Source organism: Mizuhopecten yessoensis, unplaced genomic scaffold (assembly GCF_002113885.1).
Source record: "Mizuhopecten yessoensis strain PY_sf001 unplaced genomic scaffold, ASM211388v2 scaffold7479, whole genome shotgun sequence".
NCBI lineage: Eukaryota > Metazoa > Mollusca > Bivalvia > Pectinida > Pectinidae > Mizuhopecten > Mizuhopecten yessoensis.
The window spans coordinates 289,766-309,537 of record NW_018407068.1 but is presented as its reverse complement, the minus strand read 5'-3'; the positions used below and the strand labels follow the sequence as shown (position 1 = coordinate 309,537).

The window sequence follows — 19,772 nt, the reverse complement described above, 5'->3', positions numbered from 1 at the left end:
ACAATATAAAAATTATGTTTATTCCTGTGGTCCCTGCGTCTTTACTTCCGGAGGTGTTGTTGGGCATCTAAAAAACTGGTTTGTTTACAGAGATGGTAGGTCTTATGCACAGTACATGATGGTAAATACATATAGTGCCTTTCATTTGGAACTTTTAAAATTTCTTCGATTTGTAATATTTGATTATTTACAGACCAGAGGTGTTCTGCACGCATGCCAAGTATCAATGTTTCACACTTTTCGCAAAAAATGTTATTGGCGGGAATTTTGATTGCCGCTCACTCTCTACAAGATACACGAATTTTTATTTAGAGTCGTATATGTTGTAATGGAAACATTAACTCTGTAGCGCTATTATTACGACAAACAAAGGTATAAAAACAGGATATATAAGACAACATGCAGAAAACAACAGGCATATGTAATAGGACGAAAATTAGTGATAAAGATAGTGCCGTCGCTGGGGTTCGAACCCGCGACCCTTGGATCTCCAGCCCGATGCTCTACCGCAGAACTAAAGGGAAATTCCCTACAGCTGATTTGTTTTTGTTTTGTTTTAACAAATTTTATTATATATATATATATATATATATATTAACATATATAAATGGATAAGTTAATAGGCTAGGCCTATATAAATCTTCTCCAAATTAAATCACAGCATGCAGTAATTAAAACAACTTGACACGTACAGGACAAACTATATATAAAAAGCTAAATTAAAATTGATGCCGCACAAAATATTCATGCCACATGCTCACAAACTAAGAAACCATAAAAAAAAGGTTCACTATATACATAAATGCCAATATGGCACGAGTTAAACATTGACCGAATATACGCTAATATAGTATAAATTAGAATGATGATTTGACAAGCATTGAGTAAGTCATACAATCCGTAAATAAGAGCACTAAGCAAAAAATGAAAGGAAGTAAAAGCATAGAAGCTTGGTATCACAAGACATGGTAAAAATTAAGTATAAAAATAATAAAAAGGTTGGCACAAACAAAAAGGCTAGTTACATATGGCGCAGGACGTCCAAAGTGTGCAGGAGTCTGCGAAAGCTCTGGAAGTTTTATACTTACCTCAGTTAATTCGCCAAATTGTTCCACACTTGAATTGGGAAGCCTCAAAATGATAAGACTTTTTTCCATACCTTGTTGTGTTAACGCTTGGTACCTGAATTGAATTATATTCAACATTAATTTTACAATCAAATAATTTAAAACTTCTGGAGCTAAACCATTTTAAAATTTTAACGACTTCTGTAGCATAGTCTTTATTCTAACAACATGTAAAAATGTGAGGTTAAATTTCTGCGTAAAATATCTATCACGGGTGAGGTAAAATTATTTTCAATAAAACACAGAGCTCTTTCTTGTATATATCTTTTCCATCTTTCGGGTGTTGCTGAGGCTACAAAAATGCCAGGCTAGGGGGCAGTAATTCAAATTAGATGAAATAAACAATTTAAAAATGGTGATCTTTCCCTTTTTGGTAAGACTATTTCCAATTCTTTTCAAAATAGCTAATTGTTTGGAGGCCTTTCTACAGATCTTAGATACACGGTCATCAAATTTCAATACAGAGTCAATCTCCACACCTAGCAGAGTAACACTATTTCTACAATCAATGACCTGGTCTCGTATTGAAAAGGATTTAATGTTGCCACAGGTTTTTTCCCTGAAATTTACTAGGATTTGCTTTCATACCATTTGCTGAAAACCAGTTTATCAAAAATTTACTTTCTTCTTTTCTAGAGTAAGTTTAAGGTTTAAAAAACAGTTGCTAATATATGAAAGGGTATTGTCATCAGCATAATTGTACAAAACGCAGTCTTTTAGAAACGTAAAAATTTCATTAAGAAAAATGTAAAAAAATCAGTGGGCCGACAATAGACCCCTGGGGGACTCCCTTGCTCAGCAGCTTCCAGTCGCTGACAACAGGGCCAAGTCTAATCTGCTGATGTCTGCCTCTGAGGTAGCTGCCGATGAAACTGACTGCTGTCTCATCCAGGCTATAGGCTCGCAGCTTCTCCAGTAGCAGATTGTGTGGAATACAGTCAGGCCTTGGACAGATCCATCACAACTGCACCAATATACTGATGATCATCCTAGGCCCAATGCCAATCCTCAAGTAGATGCAGCAGAGTAGACTGGCACCCAAAGCCCCTTCTGAAAGCTGCTAAGTAAGGATTAAAAAATATACTAAATTAAAAAAATCACTTAGTTGTGTATGTACAATTCTTTCAAATACTTTTGAAAGAGTTGGTAAAATGCTAACAGGCCTGTAATTTTCTTTATTCATGGGGTCATTCTTCTTAAAAATATGTATTACTTGTGCCTGTTTTAAGGTATCTGGGAACTGATGTTGTGATATACAATGATTAAATAACATAGATAAGGGGTGGGGGCTTAGGGCCTCAAATCCTATTTTTGGCATTAGAAATTCCATCCACCCCAGTAGATTTCTTGCAGTCTAAACAAGATATAAGTTTCGTTAACTGTGCAGTACTGACATTGCTTAATTTAAAGTACCCCTCATCTGCCACAGGTTTCATGTTTCATGGTCCTCTACTTCTTGTTATCCCCCGCTTTCACCGAAACGGGGGATATTAATATGGGTCTGTCTGTCACGCTTCGTTTCCTTGAAATAACTACAACAAATGTTAACCGATTTTCTTCAAACTTGGTCACAGGGTTAAATGCCTTAAGGGCTCGGCCAAGTTCGATGACCACTTTCAGCAGACCCCATTTGGCAGAGTTCTGGTCCCTTGAATAATGAAACGTCATTATCTGCCGCGATTTGTTTCCATGCAATAAATACAACAAATGTCAACCGATTTTCTTCAAACTTAGTCACAGGGTTAAATGCCTTAAGGGCTTGACCAATTTCGATGACCACTTTTAGGGGACCGTATTTGGGGAGCTATGGCCCCTTGAGTAACGAAAACCTTAATTATCTGCTGGGTTTTGTTTCTGTGCAATAACTATAACAAATGTTAACCGATTTTCTTCAAACTTGGTTCAATTTTGATGAAAATAGGTATATAGGGATATTAGGGGACTGCAAATTCAACCGCATTTGTTTCGTTGCCATAGCTACCACACGGAGGCTTCTGATTGGTCGAAATTTATTTATTGTTCGATTTTGATGAAAATTGGTATATTATTTATAGCGATATTAGGGGACTGCTAATTCAGATATTGTTCGAATTTGATGAAAATTGGTACCTTGGGGTATAAGGGGACTGCAAATTCAACCGCATAGGTTTCGTTGCCATAGCAACCAAATGGAGGCACTTCTGATTGGTCGAAATTTATATTTATTTTTAATTTTTATGAAAAATGGTAATTAGGGGACTGCGAATAAAACAACAAGTTTCGTTACCATAGCAACCACACTGAGGCTTATGATTGGTCGAAATTTAGATATTATTTGATTTTGATGAAAATCGTTATAGAGGGGTATAAGGGGACTGAAAATTCAACAGCATAAGTTCCATTACCATAGCAACCATATAGCAACCACAAGAAGGCTTCTGATTGGTGGAAATTAAGATATTGTTCGATTTTGAAGAAAATCGTCATAAAGGGATATAAGGGTACTGCAAATTCAACCACATAAGTTTAGTTACGATAGCAACCACAAGAAGGATTCTAATTGGTCGCAATTTAGATATTGTTTGATTTCGATGAAAATTGCTATATAGGGGTACTACAAATTCAATTGCATACGTTCCGTTGCCATAGCAACTACACAGAGGATTCTGATTGCGATCCTTTTCTGATGCATCTTTGCGGATTACAGATTACAGATGTCCCCCAAACTGCCCCAATTTGGGGGACATCTGTAATGGTCCCCCATTACAATTAGTACTTGTTGCTGTAGATATTGTTAAGATGTTTCAACCAAATTCTTTATGCAAATCCAACATGCTAAGTTTGCCAACCAATGTGATTTGTTCATATTTACGGATAATCAATGAGATAGATAGAAATATCTTTTGGAGATGTTAACTTTATGTTCAATAAATATAAGTTGATTTGAATACAATTTTTTTGCGTGTTTTAACTTTTCACTTTTAGTTTACACTTTTAGACATTATTTATTAATTGGCATCATTTGAAAAATATTCGTTCCAGATTTTTTCTCTCTCCAAAAGATGTACATGTTTTGTTTACATACATAGTCAAAAGTGTTTCCTGTGAGTTTTTGTGTCGTACATCAGTTACCATACTGATTGGTTGAGTAAGCTTTGGACTGACACTAATGGAATAAAGAACATATATACACACTCACAGGGTATTCCGATACAACAAACAAGAACATTGTGTCATTAGAAGACTTGTTCTACTTGTTTTAATTCTTTAAATGCAAGTACTTTTTGAAAAATAAATACATATTTGCGACCGTCAGTTGCATAATGACGGACATATTTTACTATTTGGTCACTTTTAGAAGCAGCGCCTTTAATTGAACACTTTTTGACACATGCGTTAGGTTTGTGAATGATGAGTCAAAATCAAATGTGTTACAGTGTACCAGGATTGATTGTGGGCTATACCTCATTCTTAGTCCCCAAGTCATGACACTGTTGAGATCCCCCCTTTATATTTATATTTACAAGTGCATGGCTACTATATGTATTAATGATTGAGAAAGAATGTACTTCTATATTAGGAAGAATGGGATCGCCCAGTTTACACTATAATTATACTGTCCTGATAATATGTTTACAGGTACAGATTGTTACCCAGATATTGTAGAATTAATTACAAGTAATCAATCAATATTTCTTCTATTTACAGAAACAACATTGATGACACATGGACAATTAATTAATAAAAACAGGAGTTTTATATACATCATTACATTGTATATATGCAAAGAACAGGAGTTTTTCTTATCCATATGCATTAAATACAAGAAATGGAATGTGACTTGAGTGACACTGATGTCATTAGTGATATGGACTGTGATTTACCTGATCTTGATGGGCCACAAGTTGTGTCTCAACCTACTCGTCAGATCCACTGTTTATCTGATAGTTCTGACTCTGATGCAGATGAAGTTAATTGTAAAACTGCATACATTCCATTAAAAGAACGGGTTCTTAATTGTCAGAATTCAAATAAAAGTAACAAATACCAAGAATTCTCTGATGCCTCGGATGTTGAGATTGTAGATTATAAAGCCAGCCATGATCTTACCAGGAGCCCTGTACATGTTGCTATTAGCGACGATTCAAATGACAGCTGTGTATTGAGGTGCTACAGCCCATGTAGTGACAATGATTTGGAACACCAACCTCTGTCCAGTCTGATCAGTAAGGCACCCTGTACCACTACAGGTCCATCTGTGTTAACTAATAAAAATGTTAGTCATCATGTCCAAGGAGCTGAACCTGGAATTCAAATTTCAGGATATAGTCAACTTTCAGAAAGTAAAACTTTGCTGTCTACCATTCCCAGTATGCAAAACTCAAGGAAAAGAACTGCAGATGAAATCATAGAAAGGAAAAGACAAGCACAGGTATTGGTGTGCATTTGTTCAAATGCAAGATATACTATAAGAGTGAATAATATAATCTTCCCCTACCTTGCAGGTGTGACAGAGAAATCTCCAACACCGAAGGGTGATGTTTGTTGGTTGCCTAACCCGAGGCTCTGCTGAGGGATAGACAACCAACAAACATCACCCCGTGGGTTGGAGATTTCTCTGTTACATCCTCAAGGTAGGGGATGATTATTTTTCTCCCATCCTATTATTTCAGTCACAGCTCCACCGACAATAGTCTGCCATGTTTGTAAACAAAAACACATATGGGGTATGCATATCGTCATTCACTTTTGATGACGTCACAATTACTATTGAAGCATTTTAATGACGTCACAATTGAACACGTGCTAATGAAAGTCTTTTTAAAAAGTTTCCCTCAAAGAAACATTAACAAATCTTTTATAAATTGTAATGTGAACTATATTCATTGATGACATATTTGAAAAGGTATACAGGAATGTGTACAATGTTATTTTGAAGGGAGATAACTCTTACACATAAGTAGAATATTTATATTCTGATAAGTATCAAAATGCATTCCTTCTGTATTGCAATACATTGTGAAACACTCCAGGTGTATCATGACATCCCCAGTAGCCCCATAGTTCTTTTATGTGCATTGACTTGTTGCATGTGCCTGTAACGTGAAATTTGAGTCCAAGTTGGAAAATATCCTGTAAATTTAATTGTCAAAATGTTTATTATAGGATCCTGCTAGTTGATAATGAAGTAACATGTATTTCCTGATGCTTTTAAAAACAATCAAACAATACTAATTATTCTGTTTAAAATATTATTTTAATTTACTTGAAAAATTATGATATATGTATTTCAAATATAAAAATCCAGATTTTAGGGACTACTAGGTATCCCGTATATATGTATAATTGGGGATTTTGTTTTTCATGACATTTTGTTGGAGGGGGAAAAGGAAAAAAATCTGTCTCTGAGAGTCTGTCCCCATCCCCACTTTTCAAAAAAATATTGATCTGCTGCTGGATATGAATAAATACAAGGGTTATTTTTAAATAGACATAATGATGTGTATTAATAACAGTTGTATCTGAATGAGGCCAACACAACTCATTATCTGTTGACATTGTAACAAATTACTGTCATTACAGATGAAACGAGATGAAAAGGAAAAACAGAAGTTTGAAAGACAGAAATCAAAAGACGAAAAACAGGCAGAGAAAGAAAGAGCAGCACTTATAAGAAATGCAGAGAGAAGCAGAAAGAAACAGTATGGTCTGCTGAAAGATTGTCTTAGTGTAAGTGTTTGTCCTTGACCACTTCACTCCCTTGTTAATTCGTGCTCCTGAATAATGATCTTATCCAGTGTAATATTGGATGGACAAAAGCAACTTCACTAAAATTCCTTAATTAACAATTCTTCTGACATTCAGTTTTCTTAGTACAATTTTTAGCTCACCTTATGCCATACCGCAGCGTCCGTCGTCCGTCCGTCCGCCAACTTTTTCTTTAAAACGCTACTAGTCATTAACGACTGAGCAGATTTTGACCAAATTTGGTCAGAAGCATCCTTGGGGGAAGGGGAACAAATTTTGTATAAACGGTGGGTCTGGCCCCCCTGGGCGCTGAGGGGCGGGGCCCAATAAGGAAACCTTAGCAAATTCTTTAAAATCCTTCTTCTTCTGTAGGAATGAAAGGATTTGGTCCACATTTGGTCTGAAGCATCCTTGGGTGAAGGGGAACCAATTTTGTATAAACGGTGGGTATGGCACCCCAGGGGCCTGAGAGGCAGGGCCCAATAGGGGAAACATAGCTAATTATTCTTTAAAATCCTTCTTCTGTAGGAATGAAAGGAATTGGTCCATATTTGGTGTGCAGCATCCTTGGGTAAAGGGGAACCAATTTTGTATAAACGTTCGGTCTGGCCTCCTGGGTCCTGAGGGGTGGGGCCCAATAGGGGAAATAGAGGTAAAAACCTTTATAAACCTTCTTCTACCATAAGGGACTCAAATTTGTATAAACAGCGAGTGTGGCCCCCCTGCGGGCAGAAGGGAGGGGCCCAATAGGGGAAACATAGCAAATTCTTCAAAATCCTTCTACTTCTGTAGGAAAGACAGGATTTTGTCCAAATTTGGTATGAAGCACCCTTGGGTGAAGGGGAACCAATTTTCAAGGGGACTCAAATGTGTATAAGCAGTGGGTGTGGTCTCCCAGGGGACAGAAGGGCGGGGCCCAATAGGAGAAATAGAGGTGAAACCTTTAGAATCCTTCTTCGACCATCAGGATTAAGGGATTTTATCCTTATTTAGTCTGGTGCAACCTTGGGTCAAGAGGACTCAATTTTGTATAATTGGTAGTTATGACACCCCCCCCCCCCCCCCNAATTATTTTAAACATATTCAGGTGAGCGGTACAGGCCCTCTGGGCCTCTTGTTTTTATCTCATTGGATATCTCTGATTCAATCTTTTTTTAGCTCACCTATACTCGTAGGGCGAGTGAGCTTATGCCATGGTGCGTTGTCTGTCGTCCGTCATCAATCTGTTCATCTGTCCGGCGTCAACTTTTTACTTTAAAACAACTTCTTCTCAGTAACCAAAAGGCCTAGGATGGTGATATTTGACCAGTAGCATGCTAGGATGCAGGGCTACCAAGTTTGTTCAAATGAATGACCTAGACTTATATTCAAGGTCACAAGGATCAAATATGTTTTAAACATATAAACAACTTCTTCTGAATAACCAAGAGGCCTAGGGTGATGATATTTGGCCAGTAACATGCTGGGATAAAGGGCTACCAAGTTTGTTCAAATGAATGACCTTGACCTATATTCAATGTCACAGGGGTCAAGTATGTTTAACTTGAACAATTTCTTCGGAATATCAGGACAACTTCCTGTTCAAATGAATGACCTTGACTTATATTCAAGGTCACAGTGGTCAAGTATGTTTAACTTTTAACAACTTCTTCTGAATAACGAAGAGGCCTAGGGTGATGATATTTGGTTAGTAACATGCTGGGATGAAGGACTACCAAGTTTGTTCAAATGAATTACCTTCACCCATTTGCAAGGTCACAGGGGTTTAAACATGTTGAAAACTGTAAATGACTTCTTCTATAACCAAAAGGACCAGGGTAATGAGGATATTTGGCCAGTAACATGCTGTGATGAAGGGTTACCAAGTTTGTTCAAATGAATAACCTTCACCCATTTGCAAGGTCACAGGGGTCAAATATGTTGAAATCTTTAAACAACTTCTGAATAATCTGATTTGGCAAGAAGAATGCTGGTATGAAAGGCTATAAAGTCTGTTCGACTTATTTTCTTTGTTTGACTTTCAAGGTCACATGTTTAAATCTTTTTATAAATTCTTTTGAATCAAACACTGGTATTTTGCCTGTAGCTGTATTTTAGTCCACTTTTACGATTACAAGTATAAGATTAATACCAGGTGAGCGATTCAGGCCCATTAGGCCTCTTGTTTAGTATCAGTTTAGTCTTGGTTTTTAATTAGTTATTTAATAACATTTTAAGTGAACAGTCTTGGTCTTTGTTATTTTGTGTTGATAATCTTTCTCTTTGATAAGTAATTATTTTATGTAAAAAGATGTTGGTTTAGACAACCTTTGTAATTGGTTTTAGTGTATATTTTGGTGAATTATATTGTGTTGGTAAATTGTTAGTTTCATAGATTGATAAAATATTTTAATTGTATTGATATATTTCATCAGGTAGTTAGTTTAAGATTTTAATTAATAATACTGGGACATTGCATTGATATTCTGCAGTTACATTCTGTAAGTATTGCATAGTATTGATATTCCCTTGTCACTGGGAGGAAATAGTACATTGTATATAAAATTATATTAGTATTCCATACTTACATTGATGGAATGCTACATTGTATTGGTCATTCATACAGAAGGTAGTTTGAGCCTATAACGATTAATTCATTGCTTTCATATTCATAGTTAGTGAATAAGGTATTGTATTGAGATTTAATGGCTGATTTGAATGAATAATAAATTTGTCTCTCATAGTTAGTTTTATTGAATAATAAATTGCATTGGTATTTTTTACTATTGAATAATCTTGGACTTGGTAGCTAGTATGTTATATTAGGATGTAAATTTGGTTTGTCAGGAGGGAGAAGTTTTCATTTAGTGTAACAGGTAAATGATATTGGTAGTCGATTACAAAGATTGCATGGGAAAAGTATTGATTTAGGTTTTATGTACTCCCAGTTTATGAAGATTATACTGGACACTCACCTTGTGAATGACCTTGGCCTTGGAGCAAGCATCTTTAAGAGTTGTGAGTCCCTAGGGGTACAGTGTGTGGCTGAGCCCCAGACCATCCCCTTCACCATTACCTGGCAGAGAACGGTCACAGAGTGTGATGTTACAGAAGGAAAGGTAAGATAAATACTTCTTATTCTAAAGTCCAGATTTTAAAACTAAAATCGACGAATGATCATTCATTTCAATTCTAGATACACCTTTTGTATTTATATACAAATATGTACCTACAGAATGTATGCAAATTTATATTGTACATATTAAGGTTTTTACATTCACTTTTCACGTACCAGTATCTTTATTATCTTAAGCTGTGTAAAGAAGGAGAAACAAATTAGGATTAGTGACTTTACTTATAACTATATTTGTTCACTTCAGATTTTTTTGTTTTTTTGTTGAAAATAATCCGATTAATCAGTGAACAAGTTACAGAAGAACACTGTTCTGTAAGCAACATACCAGATATCACACTTTATTTTGAAAGTCATGCAATGAATATTTTTAGTTCACAAGTTAGAGCTCAACATGAGAAGGATCAAGATAATTTTGTATGAGATACCTAAATGTGACTCATTTAATGTCTAACAGGTAGATACATGGACAAGACAGACGGTGGAAGATAATGTTCTTACCCTCATACCTACTTCAGACTTCGTTCATTTTGTCAAGAGTTTCAAACAGGTACCTTAGTTTACATATTGTTAAATCCCTTTTCTTTGCTGTGTGTTTAAAAAGGTGATTTGAAATACTGCAGCTCTACATGATTTACACTGAACCAATATGAGACACATTTTGGTCCTGCTGTCTCTTTGGGATTTATGTCGAAGAAGCCTTACTTGATTGTTATATTTAAGTTGATGATATCTATCCATAAAGATAATCATTCGATACAATTATTTAAAAAAAAAATGACCAGAGAAAGTCATACTTTGTAGGATTGTTCCTTTCACTGAAAAATCATATAAAGAGAAAAATAAATGAATGATTGATGTACCAGTAAACCAGCAAGCTTTTATTTTATCAGTTACAGATGGGCGAGGATCAGGGACAGACAACTCTGAAGCAATATATAAAGACCATACAGCAGCATTATCAAGGAAAGCATTTAACTGCTGTTGTTTTAGGGATGGAGAAATATTTCAGGTATTAAGGAGATAATTTGAAAAGATGAATTGAACCATTTGTTGAACATCTGTTTACAATTAATTTTCTTAGTTATTTTTATATAACAATAATATCCTCAGAAGCGACATGTGTATTCCTCTGCTTCTTCCTCTTTTATACTTTAATTTCTGTTTGATTTATTAACTGAATACTAAAGCAGTTATCCTTTCATCAAATAAAACAAAAATACTTGTTTCATGCCCCCCTCTCATATACCTGGTATCCATAATGCAATAGACCGCAGAATTTGTTTGTACTGTATTATAAAAAAACCATATCAATGGTAAAAAAAACACTTGCAATACAATATGCATTAGATAAATATTTAAAAGTTTAATATGAATGCATGCTGTTGCATTGGTGAACAGTGCTGAAAATTGTACATACTTTCAGAAACAAGTTAGTTAGATGAAGGGAACAAATGGTCATTAGGTGGATTGATCAAGTTACATTTTGTAACTTTTCGTGCTAAACAGGGACCAGAAAACAGCCATACAGCGTAAACACAAAGAGGTAGTGCGCTCTATGGACCAGAGAGAACCTTCACGACCAAAGAAAACAAAAACAGGGGAGACAACTTCAGTAGTGTCTAGAATGGAAGTGGAGGAGGTAGGAATATATCTATATATAAGTCATTTGCCAATGTAAAATTAAACACCTATATATTTTTATCAGGCTTTTGGCTGTCATGAACTTCAAAAAATGTTTAAGTCAGGTTATATTGTCCAACTACCTGTTAAACTTCCTGGTTTCTGTATAAAAGCAATAATTTTCATAAATACCTTATCAGATTGCAGTACAATTCAGTCAGCAGTTAATATGTTATGAAAACTGAGGCCATTTTTGATGCTGAACAGAATTTGATCAGGCCAATAGAAAAAGGAGGGAAGACGATATGATCGGTCAATGGTGTAAGCGTAAAAAGTAAGATTCATCAGTTTGAAAATATGTAATATCAAAGTTTTACTGCATAGACAACCAATGTATGTATTAATCGTGTCACAACGTTTCAAGACCACTTGGTCCCTTTGTCAAGTTATGACAAATAAGAGCTTGACAAAGGGACCAGTTGCTCTTGAAACATTGCAACACATTTAATACATGCATTCATATCTTGACAAATTTAAAGGAACTAGTTGGTCTTCAAACCTTGTGACGCATTTAATATGTACCCTGTTTGTGTATAAAGGAAAACTTTTGGTATGTAAAATTTAGTATCTCTTTGCACTAAACATTTGAGCAGGAATGACTAAATTGTGAAATGATATCAGTAATTTGATCTGGATTTTTCTATTAATTTCAAGTCATCATATTCCGTCTTTGCGTACTGCAGAGTTATCTTCTCTTGTGAGCAGGGATTGGTTGTTACGTCATTGGTTTGTGAGAGTAACGTCATCAATTTTTGAGAAAACGACGTAATTTTCTCACACAAACCAATGAAGTAACAATCAATACCTGCTCACAAGAGAAGATAACTCTGCAATACGCAATGACGGAATATAACCAGAGGTACCCTTTACTGCTTTGCCTTGTTCACAGTGTAAAATGGCATCATTTGCAATATTTTACTTATATTGAAGGTAAAGTTATTGTCAATAATACTTACAAATGTGTATGTTTATTATTTATCCTGCAGGCAGTCATTGAAACACAGCTCCAGACAGGAACCATGGTACACATGATGGAGTCTAATGAAGAGTTTGCACAAATGGTTAAAACATTCACCAAGGCTGTTGCTGAAAAACCTGCAAAGTAAGCTATTTCAATAAAACATATCCTATCTCTCCTACATTTTGATATTTGTAAACACCAGGGTCCTTTCTCAAGCTCAAGCATGGATTTTGTGCTAAAGCCTTATTTCTTGTTCCCGTTATAAATTTTTAAAGATATCTTATTTTGTCAATGATTTTGGGGGGAAATTAAGAGACTTAAAGCTAAATACTGTTTTCAATGTTTACATTTGACTTTTTGATTGTTTGGCATGATTTAAGCGACTTACAAGAAAATTAGTTTGAGCACAGAATCTATGCTTGAGCATGAGAATGGTTTCATGAATACGGGCCCAGGTGTTTATTCCTGTGTATTTAGGGTAAAGTTGTGTTTTTCACATGAAGGTTGTGGTTTCATGACTATAATACCTGATATTGGTTTGTACATTGCCATATTCTGCACACTCACTGCTGCTGTTGAAGCTGTATCTTTCTCACTCACTTTAAATCTTTAAAGTCAATATTTTCCATCTATCTCTATTACAATAACTGTTCTAGGCTTATGATGCATATCACTCAGTTTTCTTGCATTATGATTTTGCCAATGAACTTGCAAGATGTCTTCATCTTATCTGAATTTTCACTGAATTCCAACAAGCCTGGTTGAAATGGGATGGTCACCCTACTACTGATCAGTTGTGAGAACAATAAGTAAATTGTTGTCAGAAAACACTGCATGAAAACATGGATCATCAATGACATTACACTGCTTCCAAATTTTTCCAATTAACAGACAACAATTATGTACTAGATGTATGTAAGACATTTCCAGCTTATGGTTTTAATATATGACCCTGACCGTCTGTTAAGATCACAGGGGTCAAAAGTTCAAGCAATTTCTCATGAATAACCAAAAAAGGTTATAAATCTGGTATTTGGCCTGTGTGTGTGATGAGATGAAGGGCTACTGATTTTGTTCAAATGAATGACCTTTTGGCCTACCTTCAAGGTCAAAGGAGTCAATTTGCTAGAACCTTTAATTAATATTTTCTGAAAAGCAAAACATCATAGGGCCATCACAATTGACAAGCAGGGCTTAAAGGCTATCAATATTGTTGGTTAATTTGAAATTTACCAATTTTGAAGGTCACAGATAGGAGATGCATTTGCCAACAGTATTGAATGTGAGTGATACAAGCCTATTGTGCCTCTTGTATAATATATCTTCCAGTACGACCGAATCGTATTTCAAATAAATGTTTATATAAAATAAATACTTCTGTCTTTCAATAAACTGTTGTGTTGTTGTTGTAGGAAAGACAGACTAGAGAATGTATTCTCCTTTCATGAGGATGGGACAACTGGTGTCAGAGTAGATAAGTCTGGTCATGGCCTTCTCAAAGTCTGGAAACAGCAGCTCCTCCAGTTTAAAAACATCAGCCCAGACATTGCAGATGCAGTGCTAGCCGAGTATCCCTCCCCTTGGCTTCTGTATAAGGTACACTAAATCTGCATAAACCAAACATGTTATCTGTTGTAAGTCTTTCCTTAAAATTCTTTTTAATGATGTTGATTTTTAAGATGCTGATATAATTATATTTCAGTACATCTGCAGAAAAAATCCCAAAGGTAAAACATGTAATTTTTAGGTTGCCTAATTAATGTTTGCATTTAGTTCATAATCTCCTTATATATCATTTGTAAGTACTTCCACACCAAATGCAGGATGTAAATAAACCTTGAGCTGAACATTGCATTCTTAAATAATTCCACTAAGAAATGTGTGCTTCATGTAACTTTAATTATACCCTCACAACAAGTTATTAAATGTATGCGGGGTTCTACCTGGATGTGTTCCCAACAAAGTCACCTCTCTTCAGACTTATTGTCATGAAACTGCATGTAAAATTCTAAAAACATCAACCTTCTTGAGGTCAAAACAAGGTCACCATGGTTATTTAATTATTAGCTCACCTGGCCCGAAGGGCCAAGTGAGCTTATGCCATGGTGTGGCGTCCATCGTCCGTCCGGCGTCAATATTTTACTTTTAACAACTTATTCTTAATAAACACAAGGCCTAGGGTGATGATTTTTGGCCAGTAGCAAACTGGGATGAAGGACTAATAAGTTTGTGCAAATGAATGACCTTCACTTATATTTAAGGTCACAGGGGTCAATTAATTGTCTTAAAAACCTTTATATGTAAATAATTTCTTCTGAATAACCAAAACGACCAGTATAGTGATATTTGGTCAGTAGCAAGCTGGGATGAAGGACTACCAAATTTGTTCAAATAAATTACCTTTACCCATATTCAAGGTCATGGTGGTCAAATATGTTCAAAATCTTTAAACGACTTCTTCTTAATGACCTAAAGGCCCAGGATGTTGATATGTGTCCAGTAGCATGCTTGGATGAAGGGCTACAAAGTTTGTTCAAAAAATGATCTTGAATAATATTCAAGGTTACAGGGGTCAAATATATTAAAATCTTTAAACCACTTCTTCTGAATAACCATAAGACCTAGAATGTTGATATCTGGTCAGTAGCGTGCTGGGATCAAGGGCTACCAATTTTAAGTGAATGATCTTGACTTAAATTCAAGGCACAGTGGTCAAATTTGTGTAAAATCTTTAAACAACTTCTTCTGAATAACCACGAGGCCCAGAATGTTGATATTTAGCCAGTAATATGCTTGGGTGAAGGGCTATCAAGCTTTTCCATTTGAATGACCTTGACCAACTTTCAATGTCACATTTGGTCAAATATGTATAACCATTTCAATGACCTTATTTCGATAAACAAAAGGATAGGGTGGAGATATTTTGCAAGTTGCATCCTGAGATGAATGGCTACAAAATTTGTTCAAACATAATGACCTTGTTCAACTTTCAAGGTCACAGGGGTGAAATGTTTCTAAATCTTTAACAGGTTCTTTTGAATGACTTTTAATCATCAATATTGATATTTTGCCTGTAGCTTTAGTTTAGATCACTTTTATGGTAACAAGTGTGAGATTTATACCAGATGAGCGATGCAGGCCCATTGGGCCTCTTGTTAATACTTTGTGAGCTTATAATATGGTGTGTTTTCCGTCTTCTGTAAACTTTTTCATTGAACAACTACATAAAATTGGAGGAACTATAGTCATTGTTTTTGGCCAGTAGATACCTGGGATGGAGTGATATAAGGTTTCCTCAAATGATAACATTGACCTACTTTCAAGGTCACAATGTTCAAATACATTAAAAACTTCTGAAAAACAAAATGCCCAAAGTGATAGTATTTGGCAAGTAGGTACCTAGGATGTAGTGCTATGTATTTTCCTCAAATGGATGACCTTAACATACATTCAAGGTCACAGGGGGCAAATGTCTTTTGAACAACTTCTGAATAACAAAGAGGCATGGTGATGGTGATGATATTTGGCCAGTAGCATTCTGTTATGTGATGCTTTAAACTGTCCTCAAATAAATTACCTTGACTTACTTTCAAGGTCACAGGCATAAAATATTTAACAAGAGGCCCAGAGGGCATGTATCGCTCACCTGGATATTTGAGAAATCATGGGAAAATATTCTCAATAAAAGTACTTTAGCAAATATTTCCCAATATGGAGTATCCTCGGCTTAAAAATGTTCCAGACGAAATGAAACTTTATACTTCTCCATTCCAATATATATATAAATATCAAATATATTGATCCCAGTGACCGTGAAAGTAGGTCAAGGTAATTGATTTGAGGTTTATAGCACTCTGTCCCAGGTACCTACTGGCCAAGTATCATTACTTTAAGTCTCCTGGTTAATCAGAATAAGATTTTTAAAGCTTTTTGACACTTAACCCTGTGACCTCAAAAGTAAGTCAAGGTCATTTATTTCATGAAACTTTATATCACTTTGTCCCTGGTACCTCCTGGCCAATTATTAGTAGTCTTGGCCTCCTGGTTATTCAGAAGAAATTGTTGAAAAGTTTTTAACACTTTTTACTCCTGTGACCTTTAAAGTAGGTCAATATCATTTATTAAAGGAAACATTATAGCACTTATGCCAGGTACCTACTGGCCAAGAAGTATTTTTCTGGGCCTCCTGGTTATTCAGAAGAAGTGGTTTAAAAGTTTTTACATATTTGACCCCTGTGACCTTGAAGTAGGTCAAGGTCATTTATTTGAGGAAACCTTATATAATTTTGTCCCAGGTATGTACTAGCCAAGTATCAATATTCTGGGCCTCCTGGTTATTCAGAAGAAAATGTCGAAAAGTTTTTAACACTTTTAACCCTGTGACCTTGAAAGTAGGTTAAGGTCATTAGCCCTCCTGCAACGAAGTTAGGGGNCTGTCAGTCCATAGAAAAAGTTTGTCCAGACAACTCCTTCTACAGTAATGGACCAATTTCAATGAAACTTTCCTGAATATGATAAGTACCACCTGAAGTTGTGCATCCAGGTATTATTTTTTCCTTTTGACCCTTTTTTTATGGCCCTTTGTTGAAAAATCCTTGTTCCGACAACTCCTCCAAAACTATGGAGCCCATTTCAACAAAACTTTTTAGATATGATAACTATCACCTGAAATTGTGCATCGATGTATTATTCTTTTCATTCTGACGCTTTTTATGGAGTTATTGCCCTTTGTTGAAAAATACTTGCCCGCACAATTTCTTCAAAACTACTGGACCAATTTCAATTAGAGTTTTCAGAGATAATAACCACCACCTGATGTTGTGCATCGGACTAATTTCAATTAGAGTTTTCAGAGATAATAACCACCACCTGATGTTGTGCATCCATTTTTTTCCTTTTTCAATCTGACCCTTTTTAGGTCACCTCAAGTGACCTATTGCTATCCATCTTCGTCCAGCGGCCGTTAACATTTTACATTTTCAACTTAAGCTGAAATACTGGCAAAGTGATTTCATTAATATTTCATCGGAAGGTTACTGACATCGCCCTGACCAAGTGTTGTTATTTTTCGGGTTGATGAGAAATCCAATATGGCTGCCATGGCCGCCATTTTGAAAAACTTTTTCAAAATTAAAGTCGAGTTCTACTGGGCCGATTGAACTGAACCTTGGTAGGAATGATTGACCCATGGTCCTGACAGTGTTATTATTTTTTGTCAATCAGAAATCCAATATGGCTGCCACTGCTGCCATTTTGAAAAACTATTTCAAACTTAAAGTAAAGTTCTGATGGGCCGATTAAACTGAAACTTTGTAGGAATGTTCGACTCATGGTCCTGACAAACTTAGTTAATGTTGTACTTTACTATTATTTACTCAAATTGGTACATATTTCAACAACAAAAATAAATACTGTAGGACTCCGGTGACCGTTAAGGCCCATGGGCCTCTTGTTTATGGAGTAATGACCCTTTGTTGAAAAATACTTCTCCAGACAACTTCTCCAACACTGTGCTCCCAATTTCAATGGAACTTTCAGATATGATAACTACCAACTAAAGTTGTGCATCCAGGAATTTTATTCCAACCCTTTTTATGTAGTTATGGCCCTTTATTAAAAAATGCTTGTCCCAACTACTTATCTTAATCTACTGGGCCAATTTCAAAGGGTATTAGTTAGCCTTTGGCTTACAGTTCTAGTTTATTTGAGGAAACTTTTGATCACTGTCCCAGGTACCTACAGGCCAAGTATTATTACTCTGGGCCTCCCGGTTATTCAAAAGAAGTGGTTGAAAGGTTTTTACATATTTGACCCATGTGACCTTGAAAGTAGGTCAAGGTCAATTTTTTGAAATTTTCTATAGCACTCTTGTCCCAGGTACCTACTGGCCAAATATGATTAATCTGGGCCTCATGGTTATTCAGAAGAAGTTGTTTAAAGGTGTTTACATATTTAAGGAAACTGCATACTAGCCAAATACCATGGCCCTATAGGTTCTCCAGGTCTTAAGAAGAATTCGTTCAAAGAAAAAGTTGACAGACTATACACCATAAGCTCCAAACAACTCATTAGGTATAAGAAGGAGGTCCTTTGTTAAGATATTTGACCAGTAGCATGCTTGGATAGAGTAGTATAAAGTTTCCTCAAATAAATGACCTTGACTTACTTTTAAGGCCACAGGTGTCAAATGTGTAAAAATGTTAAACAACTATAACGAAGATAAAGAAGAGTGCCAGGGTGGTGATAGTTGGCCAAACAGCATGCTGGGATAGAGTAATACAAATTTTCATCAAAGAAATGATCTTGACCTACCTCACCAAATTTAATATGAAATGGGTTTTTTGGCCAAGAGGTCTCAATGTTGCATACGGGTGCCCTATAGTAATCACTATGTCTGTCTGTCTTTCTGTCTGTCTGTCCGTCCACAAATTTTGTTCCTGGCTGATATCTTTAATATTTATTGACCGATGTACATGAAACTTGGTCAAGATGTTCAGTTCATAAAAATACACATTGAGGTAAAAAGGCAAGGTCAAAGGTCAAGGTCATTAGGTTCAAAGGTCAAGGTCAAATTTTACATTTTTTCACTGATGAATATTTTGTTATGACATTATGAAGCAAAGTTGATCAGAATTAAACCAGGATTCAACTGACAAAAGGTCAAGGTCATCGGGTCAGGGGTCAAGCTCAAATTTTGTAGCTTTTCACAGGTGAACATTTCGCTATGACATTATGAAGCAAAGTTGTTCGGAATTAAACAAAGAAACACACTGAGGTAAAAAGTTGAGGTCAAAGGTCAAGGTCAAATTTTGCATCTTTTCACTGATGAACATTTTGTTATGACATGATGAAGCAAAGTTTATCAGAATTAAACAATGAGTCAACTGACCAAAGGTCAAGGTCATTGGGTAAAAGGTCAATGTTAAATTTTGTAACTTTTCACTGGTGAATATTTCGCTATGACACTTTGAAGCAATGTTGTTCAGAATTAAACAAGGAGTCAATTGACCAAAGGTCAAGGTCACTTGCTTTAAGGTCAAGGTTAAAATTTTGTACCTTTTCCCTGATGAATATTTTGTTATGACATTATGAAGCAAAGTTGATCAGAATTAAACCAGGATTCAACTGACAAAAGGTCAAGGTCATCGGGTCAGGGGTCAAG

At 35.7% G+C, this 19,772-nt stretch overlaps 1 protein-coding gene across 4 annotated transcripts in view; it reads left to right on the top strand.

Annotated features, from left to right (window-relative positions):
- Positions 1-34: 34 nt before the first annotated feature.
- LOC110453679 (crossover junction endonuclease EME1-like) overlaps positions 35-19,772 on the top strand; it is a 22,338-nt gene continuing 2,600 nt past the window's right edge. The window contains exons 1-9 of one of the 4 annotated variants that reach the window (XM_021502740.1): positions 35-95; positions 4,815-5,538; positions 6,690-6,836; positions 9,782-9,952; positions 10,424-10,516; positions 10,860-10,978; positions 11,476-11,608; positions 12,636-12,751; positions 14,023-14,206. In XM_021502740.1, the coding sequence (XP_021358415.1) occupies positions 4,936-5,538; positions 6,690-6,836; positions 9,782-9,952; positions 10,424-10,516; positions 10,860-10,978; positions 11,476-11,608; positions 12,636-12,751; positions 14,023-14,206 (1,566 nt within the window). In that variant the 5' untranslated portion in view covers positions 35-95; positions 4,815-4,935. Of the gene's footprint in view, positions 122-1,961; positions 2,192-4,814; positions 5,539-6,689; positions 6,837-9,781; positions 9,953-10,423; positions 10,517-10,859; positions 10,979-11,475; positions 11,609-12,635; positions 12,752-14,022; positions 14,207-19,772 lie in introns of those variants that run through there. The other 3 variants (XM_021502742.1, XM_021502739.1, XM_021502741.1) reach the window with 3 other exon arrangements.